Below are 26,595 nucleotides of genomic sequence, written 5' to 3' on the forward strand. Positions count from 1 at the left end.
GACCGAGGTACCATCGATCATCTGAGAAACGAGGCGGCCAGGCACGCCCAGGTCCAGCAGAACATGAGCGCCCAACTTGCGCAGTACACAAACCGGCAACCTGCCGATGGCGAACAACGCAACGAGGACCTCATCGCGAGCCTGCACAGCCAGATCGCGGCCCTTCAAGACGCGGCACAGCAGCGACACTCACCTCAAGGTGTGCGCTTCGGAGATGTCGCAATGAGTGGAGCGAACGGGCCATAACGTTGTTGGCCGCAGGTTTTGTTTGAAACGGGGACTCGGCCTGGGACGGCATGGCTTGGGCCAGCTTGGTGTGTCTGTGTGTGTTCATCTGTCGGGATACTTATTAGTGGAGTTCAGTACAACCTTCTTAGATTATTGTGTCTTTGCCATGCAGGACCAGTGGTGGCTGTCCGTACCTCTGTACGTAGACTGTCAACATGTGGATTATCGGATTGACCAGTCAAGATGCGCGCCGTTGCCGTCGCCGTGCCAACGCCGTGCCCAGCACCGTGTCAACACGGCGGCGCTACCACTAACGGGTATCCAAAATGCAGGATGCACTCTCCAGCCACCGATTACGCCAACCACAACCACACCATTGGCCGGTGGGCCAGGGCCCAGCCCGCCCTCCGCAACCAAGATCCCTCCCCATCATGTGCCACCAAACCTGTTGACTTGCTGGACGATGACACTGGTGGATGGACTGGTGTTGAAATTGCGAACTTACCAGCCCCTCGGACCGTGACCCCTCCATTGTCCGTCTCTCTCTTGTTCTCCTCGTGTGCTGACCAGTCGTAAAACCAGCACCATTCCCTCCCAACCCCAGTCCACGCAATACCATACCCTGCCAGCCTGTGTCTTCTTGTTGCTTCTCATTGCTAGCTCCCGTGATAGTTATCCCTCATGCCAGCTCATCGCTATTTTCGAAGATCAATGCCGTGTTGAGCTGAGCCTGTCGAGCCTTTCCTTGTCATCCTGTTCTGTCCTGTTTGCCCTGCCCTGCTTGATGTCGGGAGGCTGGGTGGCCCCATATCCAATATTGCGGGTCTGGTCTTCACGGACGAACAATGAATTGAATTGATCAGCACGAGATCTGCAGGCTGCGAGTGCCACTCACCCTGCGAACCACAGAGAGCACGCACCACCACAGCATGCCGGGCCCTCAGGCCAGGCCCGTGTCTACTTACACGGCGTCGTCAGTTGCTACCCGAGTCCAACAACGTGAATGCGGTCCGCCGCGGACGCATACCACCACGCCCAGCACCTTCATGCTCATGGTTGGCTTGCTGCTGCTCATGATGCACGCCGCCCGGGTCGACGCCTCCGAGACATCGCTCCTCCCGTACATTCCAACCAACATCCTCGTTCCGGGATCCACCGCCGGGGTCGCCTACGGCCGGGAGACTGGCAACGCCAACAGCACGGCCTACATCCTCACTCCCAACGGCGACGGCTCGGTCGACCTGTTGGCGGTGGACATATCATCCTCACTGGCCGCTTCTTCCGTCGCCAACAGTGCTGAGACCTTGACACCAGAGCTGCCTTTCCTCATATCAAGCACCAACACCACGACGTTCACGCCCACACTCACATCGGATGGCTCCATCGTCGCCTATGCAGGCGATTGCAGTTCGGGCACTGGATCATCCGTATGGGTCTACAATACCACCACCTCTCACCAGGCATCATGGGTGGAGCACTTCGTCACCAACAGCGGCGGGGCCAGCGGGCCATCCTTCCTGGGAGGCGGTTTCTCCTTCTCAGAGACCATATCGCCCAGCCTATCCCAGCCCCTGATATACGCCTACGGCGGGCAATGCCCCGACGACACCCTCGACGCCGATGATTGGACATCAGCCGCGACCTACTCTAACTCAATGGTCCGCCTGACGGCCTCCACAGACCCCTCGTCCACGCCGGCATACACCGCGAGCCAATTGTCCCTCAAATCACAGCCCATAGCTGAGGCAGGCTTCAGCTTGACCCCCCTCCCGCCGGCGACGTCCAACATCTCCGGCATCGTGACGCAGAGCATCAACAGCGTCGTCCTGGGCGGCCACACCCAGACTGCCTTTGTGAACATGTCGACGGCTGCGGTGTGGAGCCTGCCGGAGGAGAGCTGGAGCTTCATCGCCATCTCCGGCCCGTCTGGCTCCCCCTCGAGCGAGACTTCGGAGCTCGCAAAGAACGACGATGCTGTCACCGAGGTGCAGCCGCGGTCGGGCCATACTGCCGTCCTCAATGAAGCCGGGTCCGCTATTATCGTCCTTGGTGGGTGGGTGGGCAACACGAGCCAGGCGGCGCAACCACAGCTGGCCGTCTTGCAGATGAGCGGCAGTGAGTTCGGGGAGTGGACGTGGTCTGTGCCCGATGAACAGCCCTTGAGCTCTGGGGAGGGTATTTATGGCCATGGTGCTGCCTTGTTGCCCGGCAATGTCATGATGGTATCCGGTGGTTATGCCATCTCACCCAGCTCCTCAGGTTCAGGGCTGGGCAAGAGGGATGCCATTGGTGTGGCGGGCGGGCAGCTTCAGATGTTCTTCAACGTGACAAGCCTCACCTGGAGCGATTCGTACACGAACCCAATATCTGCATCGACCGGCTCAGAGAGCGGAACCGCGCCGTCAACAACGCCGTACAAACTGGGCCTCGGCTTGGGACTGGGGCTCGGTATTCCCCTTCTACTCCTCGTGCCGGCTATCTGCTTCTTATGCTGGAGGCGAAGGCAGCGTCTTCGCCACCAGGCACGAGACGAGCACATCCGGAATCTGACCACCGGAACGGCCTTCATCACCTCCGATGAGATGCTCGAGCGCGAAAACGTATATCCATGGGGACCCCGAAGTGCAGCTCGATGGTACACGGGCGGGCACGACCCGTATCTACGTGACCAGGGGAACGCACTTGGTTACGAGAACCTGCGCGCTCCTGAAGGGGCAAGGGCAGCTTCTGATGACCCCATGGCTGTTGAGTCGCCCGGTGCCTACAGAAGAGACATCAGGCGCAGGCCAGTACCCAGGGTCGCAAGGGGCCTGTACCAGCCCACTGGTATTGCTGGTGGGGATGATCTGATGAGCCCAGGCGCTATCCATCCGATCTTTGAGGATGAGGAAGATGAGATAGCCGTGGCTGGTGCAATTGCCCCAGACAGGGACGAGGAGAACGACGATGACCCTTTCACCACGCCGGTACCTTCAACACCAACAAAGGCAGGGCCCAGCTTGGCGAGCCCAATTGTCTTTGTGGCGCCTGGCCAGCAGACGGCGGGCTCTGGCCCAGCCAGTCCGACGGAGAGCACACCGCGTCCGCGGCCACAGCACCCAGAAGTACAAGACTGGGTTAGCGACATCGACGCGTCTGACGCCCTCATCACAGCTCGTATACAGCCTCACAGCACCACGTTCCGCAACTCGGGCAAGATCTCTCCTACGAGGCGGCCGTCGGTGCGCTTGTCTGAAGACGACACTGCCGGCGGTGCCCGAACGGACAGCAACTTGTCCGAGTCCAACCGCAGCACCTTCAGCTTCATAGTGAACCGGTCCGACTCGCTGCGCGTGGCCGGCGCCGGGGCTGGATTGTTGGCTGTCAGCAAATCTCGGGGCGAGCAGGAAAGAACCGGCACCTCCCACTCTGACAAGAGTAGCAGCAGCAACAGCAATACCACGCAGGACAGCTTCAAGACGGCCAAGTCGATCACGGCGCTCCAGACCGAGGGACCTGGGCTGCTTCTAGGCCGGCCAAGGCCGATATCGGACATTGAAGATCTTGGTCATTTGTCAGATGACGACCCTCTGGCTCCTGGGAGCCCAAGCAAGAGCAAGCCACCGCGCAGGAGTTGGTTTGGGAGCCTAAAGAGAGTGTTCAGTGCAGGCGCTGGCAGCGGGAGCTCGAATGGAAGCTCAAGTCAGACTGAGAGCCCGACCCACGGGCAAAGCAGCGACTACGAAGGGTTGGGGCTGGGCAGCTTGGGCCTGGGTGGCGTCGGGCTGCTACAAAAACGGAGGCAAGGGAGGATGGCGTGGGACGAGGCCGGAGCGTCTGCGAGTGGCGCTGGCCAGGGCGCTGGCGAGGGCTGGGAGGAAGACGACTGGGACATCGAGAAAGCGGTGGAACAGAGGCTGGTGCAGGTGATGTTCAGTGTACCCAAGGACAGGCTGCGCGTCGTTAATGCCGACAACGCGGATCTTGTGTCCTTGGAGGAGTCGGTGGTCTTCGTCGATCCGGAGAAGGCCGATTCTCCAACACAGGAGGCTGCTATAGCTGGCAAAGATGAAGAAAAGGTCACGGCGCAGGATGATAGGCCAGACGAAGCAGCAGAGGATGTCTCCAGTGTTGCCAGCCAGACCGAGGAAGCGAGCCGGGCAAGGCGCGAGAGGATACAGCAAGGCAAGCAGCCCGAGAGGACGTCCTTGCTGCTCAAGGTGCCTCTGCCACCGGCGAGCGAGACCTCGGAGGATTCCAGGCGGAGAAGCATCTCTCCCGTTGTCATGACTGCGGAACAAGTCCGGTACGAGCGGCCTAGGACTCGCGTGCTCGACATGGTGGAGAGTTTTGAGAGCAGAAGTAAGAGCTCGAGTCCTGAGAGGGTGCCTAGCCCCGAAAGGAGGCATTGAGGCACGTATGACAGGTACCCAGTAGGTAGGTACTACGGCTACGGTGCGGCTGTTCAATCTGCTGTTCAATGATATTACGAAGCGATGGGATATGAGATGTAAGAGTTGCAACAAAGTTGGCCAAGAGCCAAGATTGCCCTCAAGGGCGCGGCAAGGATACGGGCAGGGAGGGCTGGTTTCGCAGCAACAAGGAGCTCAGGAGTCTTGGGAAGCATTTTGGATAGGAACGGTCGTTTGGATCGGAGCGTGACAACGGTCGGCTCCTGATTGAGGGACATGAATATTGATTCGAACTGACAAGAAGACCATGTTGAAACATCAATTCGTAATATGCCTGCCAGTGACAGTCAGTTTGCCTAAGCAAATTGGCAGCCACTCCCGATGCTGACGCCCCTACTCTTATCATAATTGATCCACTCCAGTGTGACAACGGTGTCGATGTTTGTTAGCCTGGTGGTTGCCTTGTGGTAGCTTGGTCCTAGGTAGAAAATGCCAGCTAACTTGTAACCTCACCCCGCTTACAGCCAACCCGAACCCCCCTCCCCTGCCCCTGGCATCTCCCTAGAAACATTGACTGCACATAGGTCCATTTCCACTTGCAACCGCCCTCCCTGATTGCGAATCGACGAAGCCATTCATTCATTCCCTGAAAGAAGCGTGCAAGCAGAAAACTAAAGTTCCTCATCGAGTCATAGTCTGCAGCCGTCATGGACAACTTCAAGAACCTCAACCTGGGGTCGACCTTTAGGTAAGCCTCCATATTTAAATCTCGCGCTGCTCTGCGATAGGAGCTCTGGCAGCTGACGACGACCTCCTTGACAGCGGTTTTGGGAGCACCGTCGGCTCCTTTGGGTCACAGTTCACCCCCTTCGCCTCCCGCACCTTCCAGTCGACCAAGGAGATGCTGGGTCAGACAGACGATAAGGTCAGTGGAGTTGACAGCAGTACGGACCTTGATTCACATGCTGACGATCACCCACGCGGAAGACCCAGCTCCCACCCGACTACATCGACCTCGAGAAGCGTGTCGATGCCCTGAAGCAGGTCCACCAGAAGATGCTGGCTGTGACGTGAGTACAATTACCCACCTGCTTCCAGGCCTGCGGGCGCCATCCTCCATGTCGCGCTGACATCCCTCCCTTATCAGCAACCAGTACTCGAAGGAAGCCTATGACTACCCAGCCAACATCACCGAGACTTTCAACGACCTCGGTCGCACCGTCAGCGAGAAGGTCAATCTCCTCTCTTCGGCCTCCTCGCCCGCCGAGGCCCAGGCCGCCCTGACCGCACCTCCTTCTGCGAAGCCCCAGCCCAAGACGTTCGCCCACGCCATCGCCCGCGCCTCCCTGGCTAGCAGCCAGCTCCTGCATCAGCAACACACTGGCACCGGTGACGACCCACTTGCGGCCGCCCTCGAGAAGTTCGCCCTGGCTGAGGAGCGAGTCGGTGAGGCCAGACTCGCCCAGGATGCGCAGATCCAGAGCCGGTTCCTGGCAGGATGGAACACCACTCTGAACACGAACATCATGTTCGCGACGCGCGCGCGCAAGGGAGTCGAGAAGTCGCGCCTGACGCTGGATGCGGCCAAGGGAAAGGCCAAGGGAAACACATGGAAGATCCCCGTGCGCCGTCGCCGCCGCCCAGAGCCCCAGGACTGAGTCACACGAGGAGGCCGAGATCAGCCCCGAGGCGCAGGAGGAGATCGAGAAGGCCGAGGATGAGTTCGTCACACAGACCGAGGAGGCTGTTGGTGTGATGAAGAACGTGAGTCGCACCAGAGCACGCAACTACGTATAGGCGGTTCGCATGGCTGACCGTAACTGCAGGTCCTTGATACCCCTGAGCCGCTCCGCAACCTTGCCGAGCTCATCGCCGCTCAGATGGAGTACCACAAGAAGGCCTACGAGATCCTCAGCGAGCTTGCGCCTACCATCGAGGGTCTGCAGGTCGAGCAGGAGGCAAGTCGCGCCTCGGGTTACTCGCTGCCCTGAAGCACCTACTAACTCGCGCTGGATGTGTATTAGGCTAGCTACCGGAAGAGCCGTGAGAGCACCTCCTAAAGGTGCCTAGTGGGCAAAACTACGTGATTCTTGGCTTGCAGTGGGATGTGTGAGCCGGGGCCGACGGTGGCGTCCAAGGAGAGCCGCTTCGCGTCGAAGAGGTTGTGTATGCGTGTGGAGAATATCCGGAGATTCAGCAATAGGGCAGGGCACCTGACTGCGATCGATGATTTCCCCGTTGTGGAGGCTTTTCTTAGGAGACTTGTCCGGTAGATGATCAGGGTTGTCCCTGAGCAAGCCTCAGTGTTTCCCCATTCAGAGGGTTGCCTCAGGACCGTCGCATCCTTCAAATTGTTCTCCCCGTGTTCTTCGCGACCTGGTTGGTAGGTAGCATTTCTTTTGGGATACGACTTCATTCTACTTCTGGCAGGGGGGCAAGGAAAGCTTGCCTGGGGTCTGTTTGGACCTGCTCCGATCAATTCATCAAACATGTGAGACTCTGGCCAGGTGGCCCGTGCGCCCGATTTCAGCTGGAGTGACGCTGCTACCTGGACTAGTTGCATCTGCTGCTGCTTCGCTTGATCTCCAACACAAATCGCATCTTCGTAAACTGAACAACTTGTCTCGATGCGGTAGCGACAGAACCTTCCCTGATTCCACCATCGCACAGCCAACATGGTCAGCCGCCCCTAGTCAGTATCCTTAAACGCGCGCTTGCTGACATTCGAGTCCTTCGCAGCTACCCCTCGGGCTCCTTAACGCCGCCCAAGGGCACCCCATGCTCGTCGAGCTGAAGAACGGCGAGACCCTCAACGGCCACCTTGTCAACTGCGACACGTGGATGAACCTGACACTGAAGGAGGTGGTCCAGACGAGCCCTGTACGTCGTCGCTGTGGCGCCAACACACCACCGCAATCTACACTGCTTGGATGGAAGGGCTGACCCGAGTTGCTCGTGGCTCTAGGAAGGCGACAGATTCACACGGTTACCGGAGGCATACGTGAAGGGAAACAATGTACGTCTGATCAGCCGTCTGCGCCCCTGAGTGTTGTGGCAAAGGAAGCTAACAGGGGGCCACGCCCGGGGCAGATCAAATACCTGCGCGTACCCGACGAGATCATCGACATCGTGAAGGAGCAACAAGCGAACCACCAGGGCGGTTTCCGGGGCGGAAGAGGCGGCCAGAACAGAGGCGACCACGGCGGAAGGGGCGGGGACCGGGGCGGCCGTGGAAGAGGCCAGGGCCGTGGGCGAGGAAGGGGGAGGGGATAGAGGCAGCAACATGGTGTGAGGCGTTCACGAATGACAGACACACAATGATACCCACTCCCGCCGGAGACAGTCCTCGCGGGCTTGAGCGACCAGGGCCGGTCAGTGTATTGCAAGCACCTTTGCGACCTGTGCAAGAGGTTGAAGTAGAGACGGCGCCCGGCAGAGGGCCGTTCAGCTCAGGGAAGAATCCTCCGTCATGACCAGGGTTTCGGCGGATGCACTCAAGGGGACGAGTTGCGCTGTGGACTGTCAGTCCACACAGTCCACAAGCTCTTCAACAGAGAACCATAGAGACTCGATTAATTGCCTGTCTTGGGTGTCTGGGTGATGATCGCCTCCAGACCGGACATCGACTTGGCACGTGATAACGTGAAGCTCTTATCAGCGATAGCTACCCCAAGTTTGGGAGCTTCGCACCTCGCATCGCACCTCGCATCGCACCTCGCATCGCACCTCGCACCGCACCTCGCATCGCATCTTCCGTAGAGAATTTTGGCAGGTCTCCCCCTGCGTCGCGGCAAGTCAATGTCTGGCGCCCGGATCACCATTGACGGGCTGTGGCGATGCCTCTGTCCCTCAATTGATGCTACGGTGACCAGGTGCATCACCAGCGCACACAGCCGTCCCCAGGCAAGAGCACCAGCCTCTGCCGCCCTCCAAAATGTTTCCGGGCCGCGCTGCCTCCACACCACGGGTCGCCGTCGTGAGAATGGCGCGAAGCCGAACCAGGACCCTTTCGCCTCCCTTGCCAGTGCAGTCGATGAAAAGAAGGTCTTAAAGCGCCAAGTCGCTCCTGACTGGCTTGAGCAGGAGGAACCCAGGGAACATTCCTTGGAGAGTGCGCCTGCCAGTCCGACAGACGAGAGCAAGTCGCACACAGACAACTCATCAAAGCCCCTGGTTGAACCGACACTCCCGAACAAGCATGCCGAACACTTCGACACCGCGGTGGCATCCAGCGATGCCTTGGAAAGCCAAGAGGGTCCGAAAGACATGGTCAATCGGCTCATCCGGGGCCGGCGGCTCGATGAAGACATCCCGCGCGCGACCACCGAAGAGATATATGAGACGCTGCGAAAGTTGAGGACCAAGGAAAGACCGACATACAGGAGGACTACATCGGCCCTGGTCAAACACCTGCTCGCAACCGGGACGGCGCCGGACACCTTCCTCTACGAAACTCTGCTCATGGCGCACGCTGCCACAGATGGGTCTGCAGATGCCGTCAAGGAACTGCTTCGGGAAATGAGGCACAAGAAGCTGCCCTGGTCGTCGACGGCGTACCATGCCGCCCTACAGGTATGAAATGCCTAGCCTGAGGCGCTTGGTTCGTTCTGCTAACCCATGTCTCCAAATCTAGGCTTTGGCGATACACCCTGACTACCTTCTCCGCAGCACTATCATCAAGGAGATGAAAGAAAGATGGTTAGAATTAAGCCCCGAAGGTCACCAGCACATTGCCATTGGGCTCCTCCGAGACGAGCAATATGAGCTAGCGCTGGAGAAGCTGCATGAGATGTATGAAAAGGGCATACAGATCGAGGGCTGGGTGTACGACATCTTTATCTATGTTTTTGGAAAGATGGAGTTCCTCGACGATGCTCTGCGGATAGTGCGCCACAGACTTGACTGCGGCCACGAGGTTCCAGTCAACGTCTGGTACTTCCTGCTTGACGTGTGCAGCAAAGGTCAAAGCATCGCAGCAACGAGGTATATCTGGAACCGTGCTGTCCAGCAGGGGGTCGTTAATCCTTCGGATGGTGTTGCGCTGAACGTCCTAAACATGGCCGCGGTCTACGGAGACACGGAGCTTTGCACGCCGGTTATCGAGTATCTGGCGTCAAGGGGGACAAGACTCAATCGGTACCACTACGAGGCATTAATCGACGCGCATGCCGCCCAAGGGAACGTTGAAAAGGCGCTCGAGGTCTACTGCATCATGCACGTTGCTGGTGTGGAGGTCACCAATTCCAGCACCGGCTCTCTCGCCTTCGCCTTGACCCGTGATCCGTCCCTCGTCGACCAGGTTGTCCACGCCATGTCCGGGCTACAGGGGAAGCACAGGGTGCCCGTCACCGTCTTCAACTGCGTGCTAAACGAGATCGTCAAGGCCAACGTGAAGCAGCCCGATGACGCGTTCGCCAAGGCCCTGGGTCTGTACCGGCGGATCCGTGAGTTCGTCCCCGACGGACCGAACTTAGAGACCTTCAGAAACCTGCTGTGGAAGTGCACCAGACCGGAGCTCGCGCAATTCTTTGCAGGAGAGATGGTCCACTTCGGCATCAAGCCGAATCTGGTCATCACGAAGCACATGTACAGGATCAACGTCGAGTTCCAGGGGCCGAGCCACAGAGCCAAGGACTACTTCTTCAAAGTTGCGCCGCACCTCAAGGCTGGGAGGGACCTCTCGAAGGGGCAGCGAAAGGCGGAGGTCATGGACCTATCCGTCAAGCTCATCAAGAGACTGATTGTTGAACGGGACCCGGAGGCATGGCGTATATTGGACATCTGCAAGAGGAATGGCCTGGAGGAGGGGACGATCAATGCATTGCGTGCGGAGGTCGAGGCTGGGACGATCACGGGAGCCGATGCCTCCTCTCGGAATGGGGCGGTCGATCAAGACACAGACTTGGGCCCAGGGGACAGTGCGCAGCTGTCCGTGTGATTTAGAAAGGTCGACGTGGCACCGCGAACGTTCGTGACAGTTACAAAGAGCGATTAGGCCTCTTCTGCGATATGGGCCTGGAGAACACGGCTCTTCGAGACTGAAGAATCGGTATCGGCTTTCATGGGACCAAGACCGGTGCGACAGAAGGCCCCTTAGGGTTTCCGAAGGGTCTCGTACGGCGGTCCTGCCGCAAGGATGGCGGCACTCAGAGCAGATTTGCGTACTTCTCCCTGGTCTCAACCGGAACAGCCTAGACCACTATATACACAATTCCCAACTTGACAACAGTGTATTTTGGTCTGAGGACCCGGCACATTCAAGAGTTACGGATCTTGTCTGGGTTGTCGGTATTCCTCACCCCTCATAACGACAAGGCAAACAGCTCGGCCTATTGTCCAGGCAGGTAGTCTTGGTATTCAGAGGCGACGGTAACATCGGGACGCAAGCCGTTCAGATTGCGGGGAGTTCACGGCGGCTTCCCGCCCGGATATGTATTCATCCCGCACTATACTGAGAGGAGATCATCGTCTGCGCGACATTGGCGGAAGAAATCAATACGACCTTCTTAGTCTCACATAATTTTATCAAGAGATCCGAAGGAAAGAAGATTAGATGGTTGGTACATCATCGTGACCCAATGCCACGGTGCAAGGGCCATTGCTCCCCTGATTGCGTGGTGCAAATAGCATGCATATGCCGCCATAATGGCCACTTCTGCCTGTTCGAAGCGCAACGCCAGTATCGCCAGTCCCGTCTTTACCAACCAAATAACTCAATGCATGTGAGATTCTTCAGCCTTATCGGGCTGTCTGTTCTCGCTCTGGTGGGTCAAGGCCAGTCTCAGGAGGCGGCTTCGGCGAACAAGACCTTCCACAACCCAATCCTCCCCGGGTGGAATTCGGATCCTAGCTGCACGTTCGTGAAGGAATGGGATAACACGTTCTTTTGCACTGTCTCTTCTTTCCTGGCGTTCCCGGGTGTCCCAGTCTATGCCAGCAAAGATCTGATCAATTGGAAGCTTGCAAGCAACGCCCTGACCCGTCCCGAGCAACTGCCGGAGCTGTCTAGAAACTCGCAACAGAACGAGGGGATATGGGCGTCGACTATCCGGTACCACGAAGGAAATTTCTACCTTATCACGTCCTACGTGTCCTGGTACGAAGGATGGGGGCCCAAGATCTTGCTGTTCACTACGACAGACCCTTACGATGACGCCTCCTGGACTGGCCCCCTGCATGTTGACAATCCCGCCAATGGTATTGACCCAGATATCTTTTGGGACAATGGGAAGGTCTACATGTCAGTTGCGGCAGGTATATATGTCAGCGAAATTGATCTTTCCACGGGCACGGCGACTGAGCCCTCCAGGGTCTGGAATGGAACTGGTGATCGCAACCCGGAAGGACCACACTTCTACCACAAAGACGATTACTACTACCTGTTGATCGGCGAGGGTGGAACGGAGACCAACCACTCTGTCACGATTGCGCGATCCGAGGAGTTCGAGGGGCCCTTTGTGGGAGCACCACAGAACCCAATCCTCACGGCCAAAAACACTGACAGATACTTTCAAACTGTTGGACACGCCGATCTTTTCCAGGACGCCTCTGGTAACTGGTGGGGTGTTGCGCTGGCCACAAGGTCTGGCCCCGAGTGGGAAATCTACCCCATGAGCCGCGAGATGGTTCTCTTCGCAGTCAACTGGGAAGAGAACGAGTGGCCCGTCCTCGACCCAGTGCTCGGCACAATGACGGGCCCCTTGCCGCCAACGAATAGTTGTATCCCTGGGGACGGCCATTGGGTCGACGAGCCGGACGTCGTCGACTTTGCGCCGGGCTCTGATATCCCTAGGCACTTCTTCTTCTGGCGTCCCCCCAAGACCTCACTGTTCGCAGTTTCGTCAGAAGGTCACCCCGGGACTCTCCAAATATCCCCTTCGCCCGTGAACCTGTCGGCCACGCCTGACTTCAAGCCAGCTGAGGATGGTGTCGGTTTCATTGCTCGCAAGCAGAGCGCGACTCTGTTCAACTACACCGTCGACGTTTCATTCAAGCCCGAGGTCGAGGACGAGGAAGCGGGCATCTCGGTCTTCCTGACGCAGTTCCAGCACATCGACTTGGGGATAGTCAACCTCCCAGCTAACAACGGGACGAACACGACCCAAGCGTTCAGGTTCCGGGTTGAGGCGTCCGGGAAGCCCAATATTACCGTGCCCGAGACTGTGGCCGTTCCCGTCCCAAAGTCGTGGCGATCGGACAAGATCCGTCTGTCGGTTTCCGCCGTCAGCGACTCGCTGTACGTCTTCGGGGCGGCGCCGGCTTCGAGGCCGCGAGAGTACCGGGAAATTGGGTCTGCGAGTGCATTGATCGTCTCCGGTGGCACCGGGCCGTTTACAGGTGAGACTTCCTTGGACCTCCACAGCTTCCTCAAATGGAAATGTGCTGACATTGCTATGCAGGCACCATTGTTGGTCCGTATGCTACTAACAACGGCGGCAAGGGGAAGACGCCTGTATACTTCAGCAGGTAGAGATATACTCCTGTCGCACAAAAGATTAACGGCGATACTTTTGTTCCAGCTTAATTGCATACAAGAGTAACCACTAGATCTCGATACAGGGTTAATTGAATTAGTTCCTGCAATCTTTAGCTGAATTTCCCGTTCTCCGGGGATTTATAACAATGATCACAGCTGCCAGAAAGGGCCTAACTGGCAGAAGTGTGGAATGCTGGAAGTACTGCCTTGATTGTGTTTCTAAGGACAAGTAATCTCCCGGGCTTGAGTCAGGTCAAAAACAACGTCCTCACACAGGACCTCCCCATGCGAGCATCGCACATCCAGCGACCCAGTTCAGTCCTTGCGAGGTGGACCTTCGAATGCCTCCATCACGAAGCCATCGTCGCCCGGAGGCAAGTCCGTATCCCGAGAGACACTGCCATAGTTGCCAAGGACCGTTCCTCCTACAGGGTCGACGCAGCCGCTGTATCATAGGTCAGTATGTATTTGAGCCTAAGGTTGTTTTAGGGACGAGATAAGGATAGGGCAAAGGGAAGACGAACTAGTTGTAGGCAGGGTGCTCCACGGGTGCGTCCACAATGACAAATTCACACCAATCCTTACACCTGTAACATAATTCGTTAGGTACACTATAGGTCTCACTCACTAATTCCCACGTTTCTGTGCTCACATAGGATCACAAAATCGCAGTGAATGAGGCTGATCACAATGCAGGCTCACATAACATATAAAAGAGGAAGGCCCTGCTGGACAGCCCTCTGCAGGCAAACCCTAGCCATCATGCCCATCGCCAATGTAAACGTGGTGCCTTCTCCAGGACCAGTTCTGGCAGCACACCAAAAGACAAGTTGAATACCCAGTGTCAGAAATTTGCCAAACCACCAACGGCCTTGCATCATGCAGTGTCGTCTACTATGTTGAACAACCAGCACGGCCATATAAGCTGCAGTTGCAGCTAAAAACATCCTTTCCAGTACTATCCAAAGCCCCGATTGCCAAACTCAAAGCAAAAATAATCGTAGCGACTGATATGGTGATAAGATTAGTATTTGAAGGTGGGTAATTAAAGAACCAAGATGATAACTAGGCATATGAGAGCAACCCCGCCGTATAGACATATGATGATTCGCTTAATGAGAGCTTGCCTTTTTGCTCTCTATAGCCTTATTTGCTGGTCAAGCTTGCGGAATCCTAACTTGCCGTAGTGTCTTTCAATGGCCTTGAGTGCCGCTGATGGACCAGTCCTCTCATGGCTTACTTCAGCCCGTATAAAGCATAGAGCGTCATTTATCTGGCCAGTTCATTCTCGAGGAGCGTTCTAAAGCCTAGCATGTAGCTGAGGATATACGTGTATGCTTTCGCCCTAGAAGGATGGTCATAAGAAACTTGACTACTCCCTCGCTAAATACTCCTTGGTGTGGGTTTCTAGTCTTCTGACTAATGATTCCCACTCTGCCGAGAAAGCGGGCACTGATAGGAAGGGTAGTAAGTGTGTTCTCTCAAAGTGTTTTATAATCTCTCAATGCTTACGCTGGCATAATTGTTAATTAAAACGACAAGGCATGGCCCGTGAGGTTGAATGAGTAATTACCTACCACAAGTCCCTAAAGCCTAGTCTACACTACCGTTATTGTGAGCCGATGGATAGCCTGAAATCACTTGTGACGAAAGAGTAATCAAATTATCTTGGAGAGCTGCAATCCGCTGCAATTGTTGGTGACCGAGGCTGAGGACAATGACTTTCTCTGCAACGACATCGCTCATGGGGCAAGGGGGGTTATATTGCCCATCTGCCCCCGGCGGATGGCCTGCGTCGTCTCACAACTGCGAGCCTGCAGTCTGCTCCACATCAGAACACGAAGTCATTGAGGTGAACAGAGCTAAACGTCCGTGGATTACAATTCTGCTCAACTCTTTTAGTCGCTGAGCAGCGGGAGAATAACTACATGATAGATTTGTAGAGCCGTCATGTGCTAGGTTTCCGTCTAAATAACAGTTAAACGACATCTGCATGGAACGCAGCTCGTGGGCTGTTTGTCTGCAGCGTGTGCCCGTCACACGAAACATGCATGTTCACCTAATTACCCGCCGTCGCCCATTCACTTCTCACTGGCACTCCGGGTGTTGGCGGAGCTGTTTCTCGCCAGGAACAAAATTTTATAGCAAATTGTGGGCGTTGTGGAATCTCTAGTAAGGCTGTCAGTCGTATCATTTCCGCACCTAACGCGACGACAACCCCTTGGCAGTGACCTGAACCGCGCCCTTGTGATTTTCTGGTGTGTCTACTATATCAGCTCCTTGACTAGTTTGAATAAGATGACCTGAACAAAAGACATTGTCTCCGGCCGAATGACTCAGACTTACCGAGTGCGAGGTCACTGATGCGAGGCAGCAATTACACCAGACATGTCCGAAATCTGCATTGAATCTATCGGATCTGTCGAACTAGCACACGTTTCTACAGGCATCCACAGGCCGGTCGCAAAGTCCGATTTCCAATCTCCATTATGACGCATCGGGCAGGCCAGCCAATGAGACTCCAACCCAGACTGACGGGAGCTACTGGATGCTGATAAATGCGCCTAAACGCCGCTTGCATCCGGGAGGCTTGACGCCAAGATCGACGCTGGACAGCTAGCATGCGAGGTTTACTAATCCCGCCGGTACCTCGAGGTCGATTTGTCCTGAAACAGATAGGCTGGTGTGCTGATCCCCGCAGCAAATCCCTTACAATCCAGGGTCCAGATAACCAAATCCCATTTGGAGGAACACGTCGAAGTTTTCTTGCTGCAGCTTGATTGCCGGGGTAATCCCCGACAAACTACGACCATCGTCATGGAAGACTACTCTTTTATCAGTGACTATACTGGACATTAGGGCGTTTGCTCCAGCCAGTTTACCTCCGCTTGGTAATCTTACTGCGAAAGTTGGTCCGTCGACATTGCAAAGGAGTCGCAAATAAGTCTAATTCCGTCAGCAATGTCAGGGCTCATTATGGATCACGGCTTTGTAACATCAACACCATGCTTGGCGCTACTGTTCCCATCCAGCCTGACGAAGGACAATGTATAAGTATGACAGCTTCTTCGTCTCATTTCAAAATGATATTTCACCGACTCCAACAACAATCACGACAAGCAACTCTATCCCTCGGCCTCAAGAGTTGAGAATTCTTCATTCCTGGCACAGTTTAAAGCCGGAGCGCCATCAGCGAGCCCATTGTATATCCATTTCCCAAGTCATTTGATACCCCAGCTGTAGATACACACAACATGTCGGCAGTACGAGACTCCGCCTTTGGTGGGATCATCCGCCTCATCACCCGCAACAAGTATTTTCTGTACCCAGAGGAGAGACCCGACTTTCAGTTGCCAGAACCATGGGTACAGCTGATGAACAACGAGGAGCCAAGCCAACCGGCTACCTTCGACAGCGTGCCAACCTCCTCCTCAGAGTCGTCAGTATCTGACGACGAGGAGAAGCAAGCAGAACAGAGGGAAGGAGATGCCCAGCCCTACCAGAAACCTGGCGAGAGGTCAAGCCTGGGCCTCCAGCGGACCAAGAGCCGCGAGGAGACTACGCCCTATACCGCGGACCGGCTCGAGGCGGACGAGAGGCACGAGCTCGAGAAGACCAGGTCCATACCCATAGTGCCGCGCAAGACTAAGGACGGTGCTATTCTCGTCGACTGGTACTACTCGGATGATCCCGAGAACCCCCAGAACTGGCCCAACGCGCGCCGTGCCGCCGTGACCACCATTATATGTCTTTATACTTTCGTTGTGTACATGTCGTCAGCCATCTACACCACGTCCGAAGAAGGGATCAAGGAGGAGTTCGGAGTGGGCCAGACCGAGGCCGCTCTGGGGCTCTCGCTGTTCGTGCTCGGTTACGGCACCGGGCCCCTGATCTTCAGCCCGCTCTCTGAGCTCCCGGCGATCGGCCGCAACCCAGTCTATATTGTCACCATGTTCCTGTACACCATCATCTCCATCCCGACCGCCCTGGTCCAGAACTACCCGGGCCTGATGGTCCTCCGTTTTCTGCAGGGCTTCTTCGGGTCCCCGTGCTTGGCCTCGGGTGGCGCTTCTGTGGGGGACATGTACTCGCTTCTGTCGCTGCCATACGCCATGATTGCATGGGTTAGCGCGGCGTACTGTGGCCCTGCACTGGGCCCGCTTCTCTCCGGGTACTCGGTCCCCGTCATGGGCTGGCGGTGGTCGCTCCTCGAGGTGATCTGGGCCGCGTCGCCGATGTTCCTGGCCATGTTCTTCTTCCTCCCGGAGACGAGCCAGGCCAACATCCTGCTGCGGCGCGCGCGCCGGCTGCGGAAGCTGACGGGGAACGACCGCTTCATGAGCCAGAGCGAGATCGACCAGCGCAACATGAAGACGTCGGCGGTGCTGGTCGACGCGCTCATCAAGCCGCTCGAGATCACCCTCAAGGACCCGGCCATCCTGTTCGTGCAGATCTACACGGCCATAATCTACGGCATCTACTACAGCTTCTTCGAGGTGTTCCCGCTCGTCTACCCCGTATACTACGACATGACCGCAGGACAGATCGGCCTGGTATTCCTGTGCATCCTCGTTGCCTGCATAATCGGCATCGCCATCTATATAAGCTACATCTACTTTTACATGAACCCCCGGATCAAGGCCAAGGGGTGGCCAGTCCAGGAGAGCCGCCTCGTGCCCGCGCTCGCCGCCGCCTTCGGCCCGACCATCGGGCTGTTCATCTTCGCCTGGACCGCCGCGCCGCAGTTCCCCTGGATCGCGCCCACCATCGGCATCACCATCTACGGCGCGACCGTCTTCGTCGTCATGCAGTGCATCTTCGTCTACGTGCCCATCTCCTACCCGCAGTATGCCGCGAGCCTGTTCGCGGGCAACGACTTCTTCCGCAGCGCCCTGGCGTGCGGTAGCATCCTCTTCGCGGGGCCGCTCTACGGGAACCTGGGTGTGGCGCGCGGCACCAGCCTGCTGGGTGGCTTGAGTACGATTGGCATCCTCGGCATCTTTTTGCTCTACATCTACGGTGCCAGGCTGAGGGCCATGAGCAAGTTTGCTGTGTCATCCTCGGACTAGGTGTTTTGGGCGGGAAACATAGATTTCTAAGAGTTCTTCTGACGGGGATCGGTCTTTTCTTTTCTCCAAAGAAATGATGTCCGGTGCGAGAGGTGGCTTTGCACATCCAATAGAATACAGCGCTAGATTTAAGCCGGTGGCTTTCGAATAATTCATAATCAGTTTGACCAGTCCATGAACCTTTTCATTAGTTTGTCGTCTCGAAACTGCTACCTTCCACGTGCTGAGAATACTTCATGCAGACGTGGCACAGGGTCGAGAGTCTCGACTCCGAACTAAAAGAGCACTCATGCCGTTGCAAACTCGGTCACGCTTAATGTGAGACAGAACAGAGGGGAGAAACAAAGAAAGCTATTGCTGTACGCCATACGTATTATCTTCTATAGTGCACCCCTCTGGTTAGTCGCAGTAGCCATAGAAATAACTGACGTTTCGCCTTGTGGCTCCAACAGTCTTGTCTGTCTGAGGACCCCAGCCAATTTCCCCTTTACTGTCATCTATGTCCCAGAACCATCCAAAAGGAAGACCGCAACCCAGGTCTGATGCCCAAATCCCACCAAGAACGCCTGAAGTCTCTATGCTGTCTAAGTCGTCTAACAGGCATCCCACATCGCCGACTCAACCAGACCGTACGCCGACAGCTCTCCACTCCTTCCCAAAAATTAAATAACCAAAACTTCAGTCCTCAAGGCCATCTTTGCTTTTAGCATCCCTTTGTTTCTGAACGGACTGGTGCCGGATCACAAATAGAGTGAGGACAAATCCAACGATGCAAGACGCCAATGTGACCAGGTAGGCGGCGCGGTAGCACTGTAGCCCCTCCACGCAAGAACGCTCGCCATTAGGGCCGACCACGCTATGGTGGTCGAATACGACACCGTAGAACAAGTTGAAGATATTCCCGGAAACGACCGGGCTCATGGTCATGAGGCCCCAGTTTTGAGAAAGCCCGTGGATGCCAAAGCTCTCCGCAACGATGGAGGGGAACACGCCAAAAAGGAAACCGTAGCCAAGGCCTGAAAGACCGGAAACGAAGCCCAGCAGGTTCGGGTTGACCATGTCCAAGGCGCAGACCTGGGCGACAGTGAAGATGAAACCCGCGACGACAAGACACCAGACGCGGCTTGCGTGAAGCACTTTGACGAGGAAGTCGGAGCCGACACCTGGTGAAGCTGGTCAGATCACTGGAGAAGAGAACACAAGTCGAGGGCCTCCGGGTCGGGTGGACTCACCGCTCAGCAGGCGACCCGAGAAACTGCAGACAGAAAGGATAGATACATGAAGCTGCTGTCGTTTGAGCAGACTATCGTTGCTCACAGAATCATCGTAGTGCGACCATAATGCTTGCACGCTGTGCCCAATGTTGCTGTTTCTCGTGTGTAAGTTTCGCGCGCACGGGACCTGGCTCGGGTGCAGAATACACTTACTTGATGGTCATCAAGCCGATGCCTGCCAGAATGCCCATGATGGCAAAGAACTGCCAGAACTCGAGACTGCGCAGGATCTGCCAGCCACGAATATCTACCAAATGAGACCGATCCATATCAACATTCTGCACATAAACTTCGCCTGCCACCGAGGAGCCCTTGGAGGAGACAAGTGATGAGGTTTCGTCTGAATCGTCCGTCTCGGCGACGATTGTGGATGATGCTGCCGTCGTGAGGGTGGACGATTCGCCTTCGCCTTCGCCTTCTCCGTCTCCGGTCCGACCACTGGTCAAATCGTAGGGGTTCTTGGGCGTTGCGGCCGCCGTGCCGGATTCTTGATCCGCTTGGTTCATGTGTAAGGTGGACGTAGTTGTAGAGGGGAAAGAGCGGGAGGACCTACCAGGCTCGACAAAGGGAGCGTCTGACCGAACCTTGCCCTCGTCCTCGTCGGCAGCCACGGACTGATAGCTGCCATGGTGTGGGATGACACGGAGGAACCAGAAACCGAGGAAGGTCATGCCAGCCGTGCCGTAGGCCAGAAGCAACAAGAAGTCGCCTGTGTCACCCGGGAAGAGGAAGCCGCCGATAAGTGAGAAGAAAAATGCACTCAGCCCAAATGCAGCCAGGGGGAAGGCCGTCGCTGTGCCCCTGTGGTGCGGCCAGTTCAAGGCAGACGTCTTGACAGCGGCGGCGAAGGCTGTACACCCTCCCAAGCCGGACAGGAACGAGTAGAGACACATGAGGGCGACGGAGCCAGAGCCTTTATCGTAGGCCAGGTGTAGCGGGAAGTAACCCAACGCCAGCATTATGGACCCGAGGAGGGCGGCCGGACGGGGTCCCTTCGCATCGACGAGGATTCCGACAGGCATGCCGAAGGCGTACATGCCGAGGTTTCCGGCAAGACCGATGAGGTTGCTCTGGGTTGTCGAATACTTCAGGCGGTCGGCGAATTGAGGGGCCCATGCCGAGTAGACATACTGTGCGCAGAAGCGGGAGAGAAGTCAGCTATCGGTTGCTCGAGCTCGAGCTCCAGCTTGCCCCTGGCACTGAGCCGACGTGTGTCGCGATTGTACGGGACTTGGATGCACTCACGTTGCTTCCGCAGGCCAGAGACACAAAGGTGGCAGCCACGCTCGAGAGGATGCGAGCGCGGTGCAGCTGCTGACGGTCCTTCATGTTGGCCATGGTGCTGATTGTGTCAGGAGGGGCGGTTTCCAACCATCAATGCGGTGATGATGCAACGTCCCGAGTTCGTGTTCCGGGGCGACAGATGGCCGGAGGGAGGGAGAGAGCGTGTGTGACGGACACAAGGCAGAGACAGAGAGACAGAGAGGGAGAGAAGAGAAATACGCAGACAGAGAACGAGCGTTCTGGAATGGAATTGAAGGACTAGATACGGATTTATCACGGATGTATGTCGTGAGCAGAAAGTGGCAGGCCAGGTAGACTGACTACGTGTTGCTGTCTATTAAAGTGGCCCCGGTTTCCAAGGGCATGGCACTGCATTTCGATAGGCGATGACTGATAACAATGCAGCTTCCAGGATTACGAGCTGACAGCCCAGCCTTTGATAGCTCCCATCCCGGAGAGGGACAGTCAATAGGCGACAGGCTTGTGGGGCTAGCTGCCGTGTTACTCGGGAAGTTAGGCTTGCCGGGTAGCCGTGGGCCGGTCCCACCCAAGGCCCCTTGGCCCCTCCTGCTGTTGTATTTAAGGAAGATGAGGATATTCTGACACTCTGATCTTTGATGCTCAAATCAGGCTGCAATCGCTCGTTCTCTCCTATGCCATCAGTTGATGCCAGCCCTGACCGGAGAAGCAGCAGCCTGTTCCTTATGTCGCTGACACAAATGACTGACCAATCTCCAGAGAAAATTAATTGACCAGTTGAAATGCCTAGTCTACCTAGGGAGGTAAAGTATTGCAGTGCCTGAATGCCTAGTGCCGGTAGGTATGCAGGTCCGTCCACCCGCAAGCACATCTCAGGAACCCGCTTTCTCTTGGGTGATGCAGCGACAAGGGTCCTGGGGAATGGGGGTGGGTCCGCTGAAGAATGGAACAATGGCAACGGGCAGGCTGGTGCAGGATCGCATGTGCGTACGTAACATGGAGGACGTGGCTTGCGACCAGCTACGTACCGTGTGAGACAAGAAGGCCTGGTCTGGCCTGTCTGGCTGGTCCCGGCCCACGTGATTTTGCTGGGCATCCTGGGCAGTGACTAAACAGCCTTGGCCGTGGAAGCTTCCTTGCTTGGTCCGCCTGCCTGCCACCCTGCCTCCCATGTCGGCTATTGACATTCGACCCCAACCTCAACCAACTCCCGCCCTCCCAGCATCATCCAACCGCCAGCGACGACATCGACAGCCCGCGGCCTTGAGCAACGTGGAAGACGACTCTGGTTCCTGCAGAGACAACCCGGAATCCATCTCCGTTTCAACTCGTCAGATATCAATAGTGGTGGTGTTGTAGTCCGGGCCCAGACTCCCAGGATGGGTGCCTTACTCTCTCTTCCGCTGCTGGCCCTGCCCAGCGCAGGCACTGTACGTTCCTTGCCCCATCGACTCTTCCGTCACCCGGCGCTTGAAAAATGACAGCTGACCATGCTACTTTGTGCGTTCCAGCTGGTGTCTTTCGCTGCCAGTTGCTGCGGCGCGGCAACTTGCTCCATGGTGTGCAGCGCCTGCGGCAAGTGCGGCAACAGGTGAGTTTGCGTCCACCCTTCCCACACGAACCGCTGTCTCTACACTTGCACGACAGTTCGGCTAACAGGATACCACAAGTGTCGCTACTCGTATTGCTTATGCCCTCATCCTCCTCGTCAACTCGATCCTGTCGTGGATAATGCTCACGCCATGGGCCATCAAAAACCTCCAAAAGCTTACCCTCGATTACGTCCAGATCACATGCCCCTCCGGCCAGTGTTACGGCTGGCTTGCGGTGCACAGGATCAACTTTGCCCTGGGCCTGTTCCACCTTATCTTCGCCGGTCTGATGGTCGGTGTCACCTCGTCTAAAAATCCCCGAGCCGCCCTGCAGAATGGTTACTGGGGCCCCAAGGTCATTGCCTGGCTGGCCTTCATCGTCCTGTCCTTCCTGATCCCGGACCCCTTCTTCCAGTTTTGGGGCAACTACATCTCCTTCTTTGCCGCCATGCTGTTCCTCATCCTCGGCTTGATCTTGTTGGTTGACCTGGCACACACCTGGGCCGAATACTGCCTCGAGCAGATCGAGAACACCGACTCGGGCGCCTGGAGATTTGTCCTCATCGGCTCCACGCTGGGCATGTATATTGGCTCGCTTGCCATGACCATCGTTCAGTACATATTCTTTGCCAGCAGCGGCTGCTCGATGAACCAGGCCGTCATCACCATTAACCTGCTGCTGTGGATCGCTATCTCGGCAATCTCTGTGCATCCGGCTGTCCAGGAGGTCAACCCCAAGGCTGGCCTGGCGCAGTCAGCCATGGTCGCCATCTACTGCTCCTACCTGACCATGTCGGCAGTCTCCATGGAGCCCGATGACGATGGGTCCAAGCATTGCAACCCCTTTGCCTTCTCCCAGGGCACGCGAACCACAACTGTAGTTCTTGGCGCCATTGTTACAATGCTCACCGTTGCTTACACGACAACAAGGGCGGCTACTCAGAGCCTTGGATTGGGTAACAACAGGGGTGCAATCCGCCTACCGGACGAAGACGAGCATGACCTGGTGACCACTCAGCCCAGTGGACGCCGAGAGATGCGTGCTGAGGCGCTGCGGAGGGCGGTGGAGGAGGGAAGTCTACCAGCCGATGCACTCTTGTCAGATGACGAGGATGACGGCTCGAGTGGTGACAACTCGGCGCACGATGACGAGCGTGGCAGCACTCAGTACAACTACGCCGTGTTCCACATCATATTCTTCCTCGCGACGGCATGGGTTGCCACGCTGATCACACAAGGCTATGATGACCAGAAGGAGGACGATTTCGCCACCGTCGGACGCACCTACTGGGCTAGCTGGGTCAAGATCATCAGTTCTTGGATCTGCTATGCCATGTATGTCTGGACGCTGGTCGCGCCGATAGTCCTGCCCGACCGATTTGAGGCTTAAGAGATAGCGACATCACGCATTTTTCATTTTCGAGCGTCTTGCATATTACAGGGAGGTTGGCACTGCATGCGCTCTTAGGCGCATTGTTTGAAAGAAATGTCCCGCAGATGGATCCTTCTGTATAAGTACGGCTCCTTGCACCACCAAACAAATCATCAAAATGAAAGACTTGTTGCAAACGGATGCTGGCTGTCCCCTCGGCCAAGTGATCGGACTTCTCCTGAACAGTTAATTACCTTTGAAATTACCTCGATCCTGAAGCGGCTACCCGCTGGTGTCATTTCTCCATAACTTTGAAGCGCGGGGCTCTCCAACGTCTATCGAAACAAGCGAGTCCGCCGCGTGCCGTGTCCGGTGAGGCTGAGGAACCGACAACAAGATCCGGCAAGCTCACGGGAGGGAACATGATGCACTGGGTACACTATCCGCCCGCCACCCCCGCGCGAAGGAAGCATCGATGAGGGTCTAGGGCAGTCCGAGGCGTCGGCCCTGAAGATGATCTTGCCAACGGCACCATTTCGTTGCCCTGAAGCCGGATTTTTGTTTGCTTCTGTCGCTCATGCAGAACTTCGGAGCGCATACCACGTGGTACGACGTGACAATTCATAAATCCAGAGGGCAGAGTGGAAAGCCGCGGCATGCGCGTGAGTTGTGAGAGAGGCAGGTGATGAGGGAGGGAGGGAGGAGCGGTGAGGGCCGTCCCCTCCCTTCCGCCCGTCTCATGCCTCGCCTAGTTCACTGTTTCCGCTCGCTTGCCTCGCTATCGGGTCTGCTGGTGGATGGCTCTTAATCTCGGCCTATCGATCCTGGGAATCTGAGAGCTGAGACTCGAGAGCGAACGGCGGGCGGACGGGCGGGAGGGAGGACGGAAACACCTCGCGAGGACTCGATGGAAACTCTAAAGCAGGAAAGTCGCAGCAGACTTGAGACCCGCTGTCATGGTTCGGGACATGCTTCTTGTCCAAGCCGTTGTCATGGTCTGCTCTTGCCACACCTTCTGAGGGATTCTAGATCATCCTTCAGATCAAACAGCCGCAGACTCGATCAGAGCAGGATGCCGGAAAACCTGTGCATGGGATTACATGGGACTCGACAGGAGAGCCACACGCTTGCGACGCAGCTTTGAATCAGCTGATGGAATCGCTGCCTCTGTAGCACCACACTTCGCTACCTCGTGGTCGGCTCTGCGTCCAAATTCCTTGAGCCGATGGCTGTCGATCCTGTGGTGGGGGATGGCCGACTAGAGAAGCCACATACGGCTCTTGCCCCCAGCTCCCTCCCTCATATGCCGGCCCGACAGGCGATTCCAGGACAGAGACGGGCAGCGGCTGGTGGTCCACGCTCTCGGTCAGTCTCGTTCCAGACCGCGCAACTGTTCCCCCCCAGGGATAGAGTGGCCAAGGACGGATAGTCGCAGCCGGCGTGTTCTCCATGCTTGATGGTTTCCTATTCGAAAGAAATTCGGAGGATTTCTATTCGCCCTTCCCCTCCCCTGTCTTGATGTATGAGTAGGCAACTTGACACACAAAAGAATCAAACCGCATGACATACATTTAACGAGGCTGTCATATTTCGTGTGTCACCATGAGCACGTCGATGCGTATACAGGTCTCTATCCTACACGATCGGTCTGCGTACTCTCCTGTGAAAACCGCTTCCTTCGCCTGCGACCCCGTGAAGCTGTGCCGTCCCTGTGCTCCCTTTTGGGCTACCTACATGACCAAGTCTCAGCTTCAGCTCCACCGGTCAGTCTGGTCTCCCCACGGCGCCCTTCCTTTTTCTTACTTCATCTCCTCGTTTTCTTCAACACTAGCGAGCGACTTGGAGGCGGCTCGACGGCGGAGGTCTCAGATGTATTAAGGGGCCCGCAGGAGGTGGTGGTGGGGGTTGGATACTGTGTAAGTGCAAACGGGCGCGACTTTGTCGTCAGAGCCGACGGTAACCCTAGGCGACACCTGTGCATTATGGAAACCCCCATCTGGAACGGAGTAGTCTATCGCGGCAAGATTAAGCATGCAGTGACCTGTCGGCAATTCGGGCCCCTCCCCCCATGCTCGCCTGCCGCCCCCTTCGAACCAATTGCGTCGGCCGTGTCTGCCGTGAGGAAAGAAGGATGAAGGGGTGGAAGGGGGTGGGATGGAGCACGCAATTGGACGTTTTGCGCTGTCGACGGGGGGTTTGACAGCCCATTGGGCTTCCAGAACGGGATCTTGGACGCTGCGCCAGTGGTGTAGTGCGAAGACACAGACACACGGGGCTAGTGTCTTCGAGAGGTGTGGTTGCACAGTGTGTTCCGCTGCTCGATGGGAGATGCCATCATCACACCTCCATCATTTTGGGAGATAGATACCTCTGCTGTACGGCGGTCCGCGCGGGAAACGTTATGGCACTCGCTTGTCACCCTCTTGGGGCCACCCAGGGCTTCCTTTGCTCCTGATCCGCGCTCATGCACGGTCAGCAGCGTGGCTATCGCCTGCTGCTGCGTGGCGGTTACACGGGTGGCATCCCATATCATATTCCGGCCTTTGGTCTGCCCCTTCGAGGGTTTGCCCCCCGTCGAGACGTCAGTCCCAGCTGGCCGCGTGGGCTCGGTGAGGATCGAAATATGCGATAAGCCTTTTGCAGCTCTGTTCTGGAGTAGAACGTCTTGACCGAGGGCCAAAAGAGTCAGCAGAGCAACCAGCTGTCCGCAATCCTCATGATGGCCTGGGGTGCATAAAAGGCAGGGCGGTTGACCACGGACGACGAGATGGAGTCGCTTTCTCGACCAGGCCCTCGAAGTGTGTTTTTCCTTTTCTCTGAAACTCGTCTCCTCTACAAGTGAGAAACCCATAGCTGAGACAGCTTGAAGTTGTGGCTCCTCTCTGTCTCACAACCTCGACTTCTCGACCTCCAATCCCCAAACCGAATCG

General features: G+C 56.5%; 8 protein-coding genes across 8 annotated transcripts; 6 read left to right on the forward strand and 2 right to left on the reverse strand.

The window, feature by feature from the left end:
- Positions 1-63: 63 nt before the first annotated feature.
- INS49_000979 (uncharacterized protein) lies at positions 64-4,619 on the forward strand (the record flags this gene model as incomplete). The annotated part of the gene is made up of 2 exons (XM_043161813.1): positions 64-199; positions 1,138-4,619. The coding sequence occupies 2 exons, from the start codon at positions 64-66 to the stop codon at positions 4,617-4,619; spliced, it is 3,618 nt and encodes a 1,205-aa protein (XP_043030319.1).
- A 707-nt stretch (positions 4,620-5,326) lies between these two features.
- On the forward strand, positions 5,327-6,610 carry INS49_000980 (uncharacterized protein; the record flags this gene model as incomplete). Its single annotated transcript, XM_043161814.1, has 6 exons — positions 5,327-5,367; positions 5,442-5,544; positions 5,607-5,689; positions 5,767-6,241; positions 6,297-6,383; positions 6,446-6,610. 6 exons carry the CDS (start codon positions 5,327-5,329, stop codon positions 6,608-6,610), a joined length of 954 nt encoding a protein of 317 aa, XP_043030320.1.
- A 684-nt stretch (positions 6,611-7,294) lies between these two features.
- Positions 7,295-10,557, forward strand: INS49_000981 (uncharacterized protein; the record flags this gene model as incomplete). The annotated part of the gene is made up of 6 exons (XM_043161815.1): positions 7,295-7,297; positions 7,359-7,499; positions 7,585-7,635; positions 7,710-7,848; positions 8,650-9,191; positions 9,253-10,557. The coding sequence occupies 6 exons, from the start codon at positions 7,295-7,297 to the stop codon at positions 10,555-10,557; spliced, it is 2,181 nt and encodes a 726-aa protein (XP_043030321.1).
- A 778-nt stretch (positions 10,558-11,335) lies between these two features.
- Positions 11,336-13,089, forward strand: INS49_000982 (uncharacterized protein; the record flags this gene model as incomplete). Its single annotated transcript, XM_043161816.1, has 2 exons — positions 11,336-12,956; positions 13,019-13,089. 2 exons carry the CDS (start codon positions 11,336-11,338, stop codon positions 13,087-13,089), a joined length of 1,692 nt encoding a protein of 563 aa, XP_043030322.1.
- Positions 13,090-13,410: 321 nt separating this feature from the next.
- Positions 13,411-13,856, reverse strand: INS49_000983 (uncharacterized protein; the record flags this gene model as incomplete). The annotated part of the gene is made up of 3 exons (XM_043161817.1): positions 13,411-13,540; positions 13,620-13,682; positions 13,798-13,856. The coding sequence occupies 3 exons, from the start codon at positions 13,854-13,856 to the stop codon at positions 13,411-13,413; spliced, it is 252 nt and encodes an 83-aa protein (XP_043030323.1).
- Positions 13,857-16,349: 2,493 nt separating this feature from the next.
- On the forward strand, positions 16,350-18,164 carry INS49_000984 (uncharacterized protein; the record flags this gene model as incomplete). The annotated part of the gene is made up of 1 exon (XM_043161818.1): positions 16,350-18,164. The coding sequence occupies one exon, from the start codon at positions 16,350-16,352 to the stop codon at positions 18,162-18,164; it is 1,815 nt and encodes a 604-aa protein (XP_043030324.1).
- Positions 18,165-18,842: 678 nt separating this feature from the next.
- On the reverse strand, positions 18,843-20,776 carry INS49_000985 (uncharacterized protein; the record flags this gene model as incomplete). Its single annotated transcript, XM_043161819.1, has 5 exons — positions 18,843-19,327; positions 19,397-19,530; positions 19,592-19,934; positions 19,992-20,568; positions 20,684-20,776. The coding sequence occupies 5 exons, from the start codon at positions 20,774-20,776 to the stop codon at positions 18,843-18,845; spliced, it is 1,632 nt and encodes a 543-aa protein (XP_043030325.1).
- Positions 20,777-22,080: 1,304 nt separating this feature from the next.
- Positions 22,081-23,683, forward strand: INS49_000986 (uncharacterized protein; the record flags this gene model as incomplete). Its single annotated transcript, XM_043161820.1, has 3 exons — positions 22,081-22,131; positions 22,213-22,292; positions 22,372-23,683. 3 exons carry the CDS (start codon positions 22,081-22,083, stop codon positions 23,681-23,683), a joined length of 1,443 nt encoding a protein of 480 aa, XP_043030326.1.
- Positions 23,684-26,595: the final 2,912 nt, after the last annotated feature.

This window comes from Diaporthe citri, assembly GCF_014595645.1.
Source record: "Diaporthe citri strain NFHF-8-4 chromosome Unknown scaffold_1, whole genome shotgun sequence".
Classification (NCBI taxonomy): Eukaryota; Fungi; Ascomycota; class Sordariomycetes; order Diaporthales; family Diaporthaceae; genus Diaporthe; species Diaporthe citri.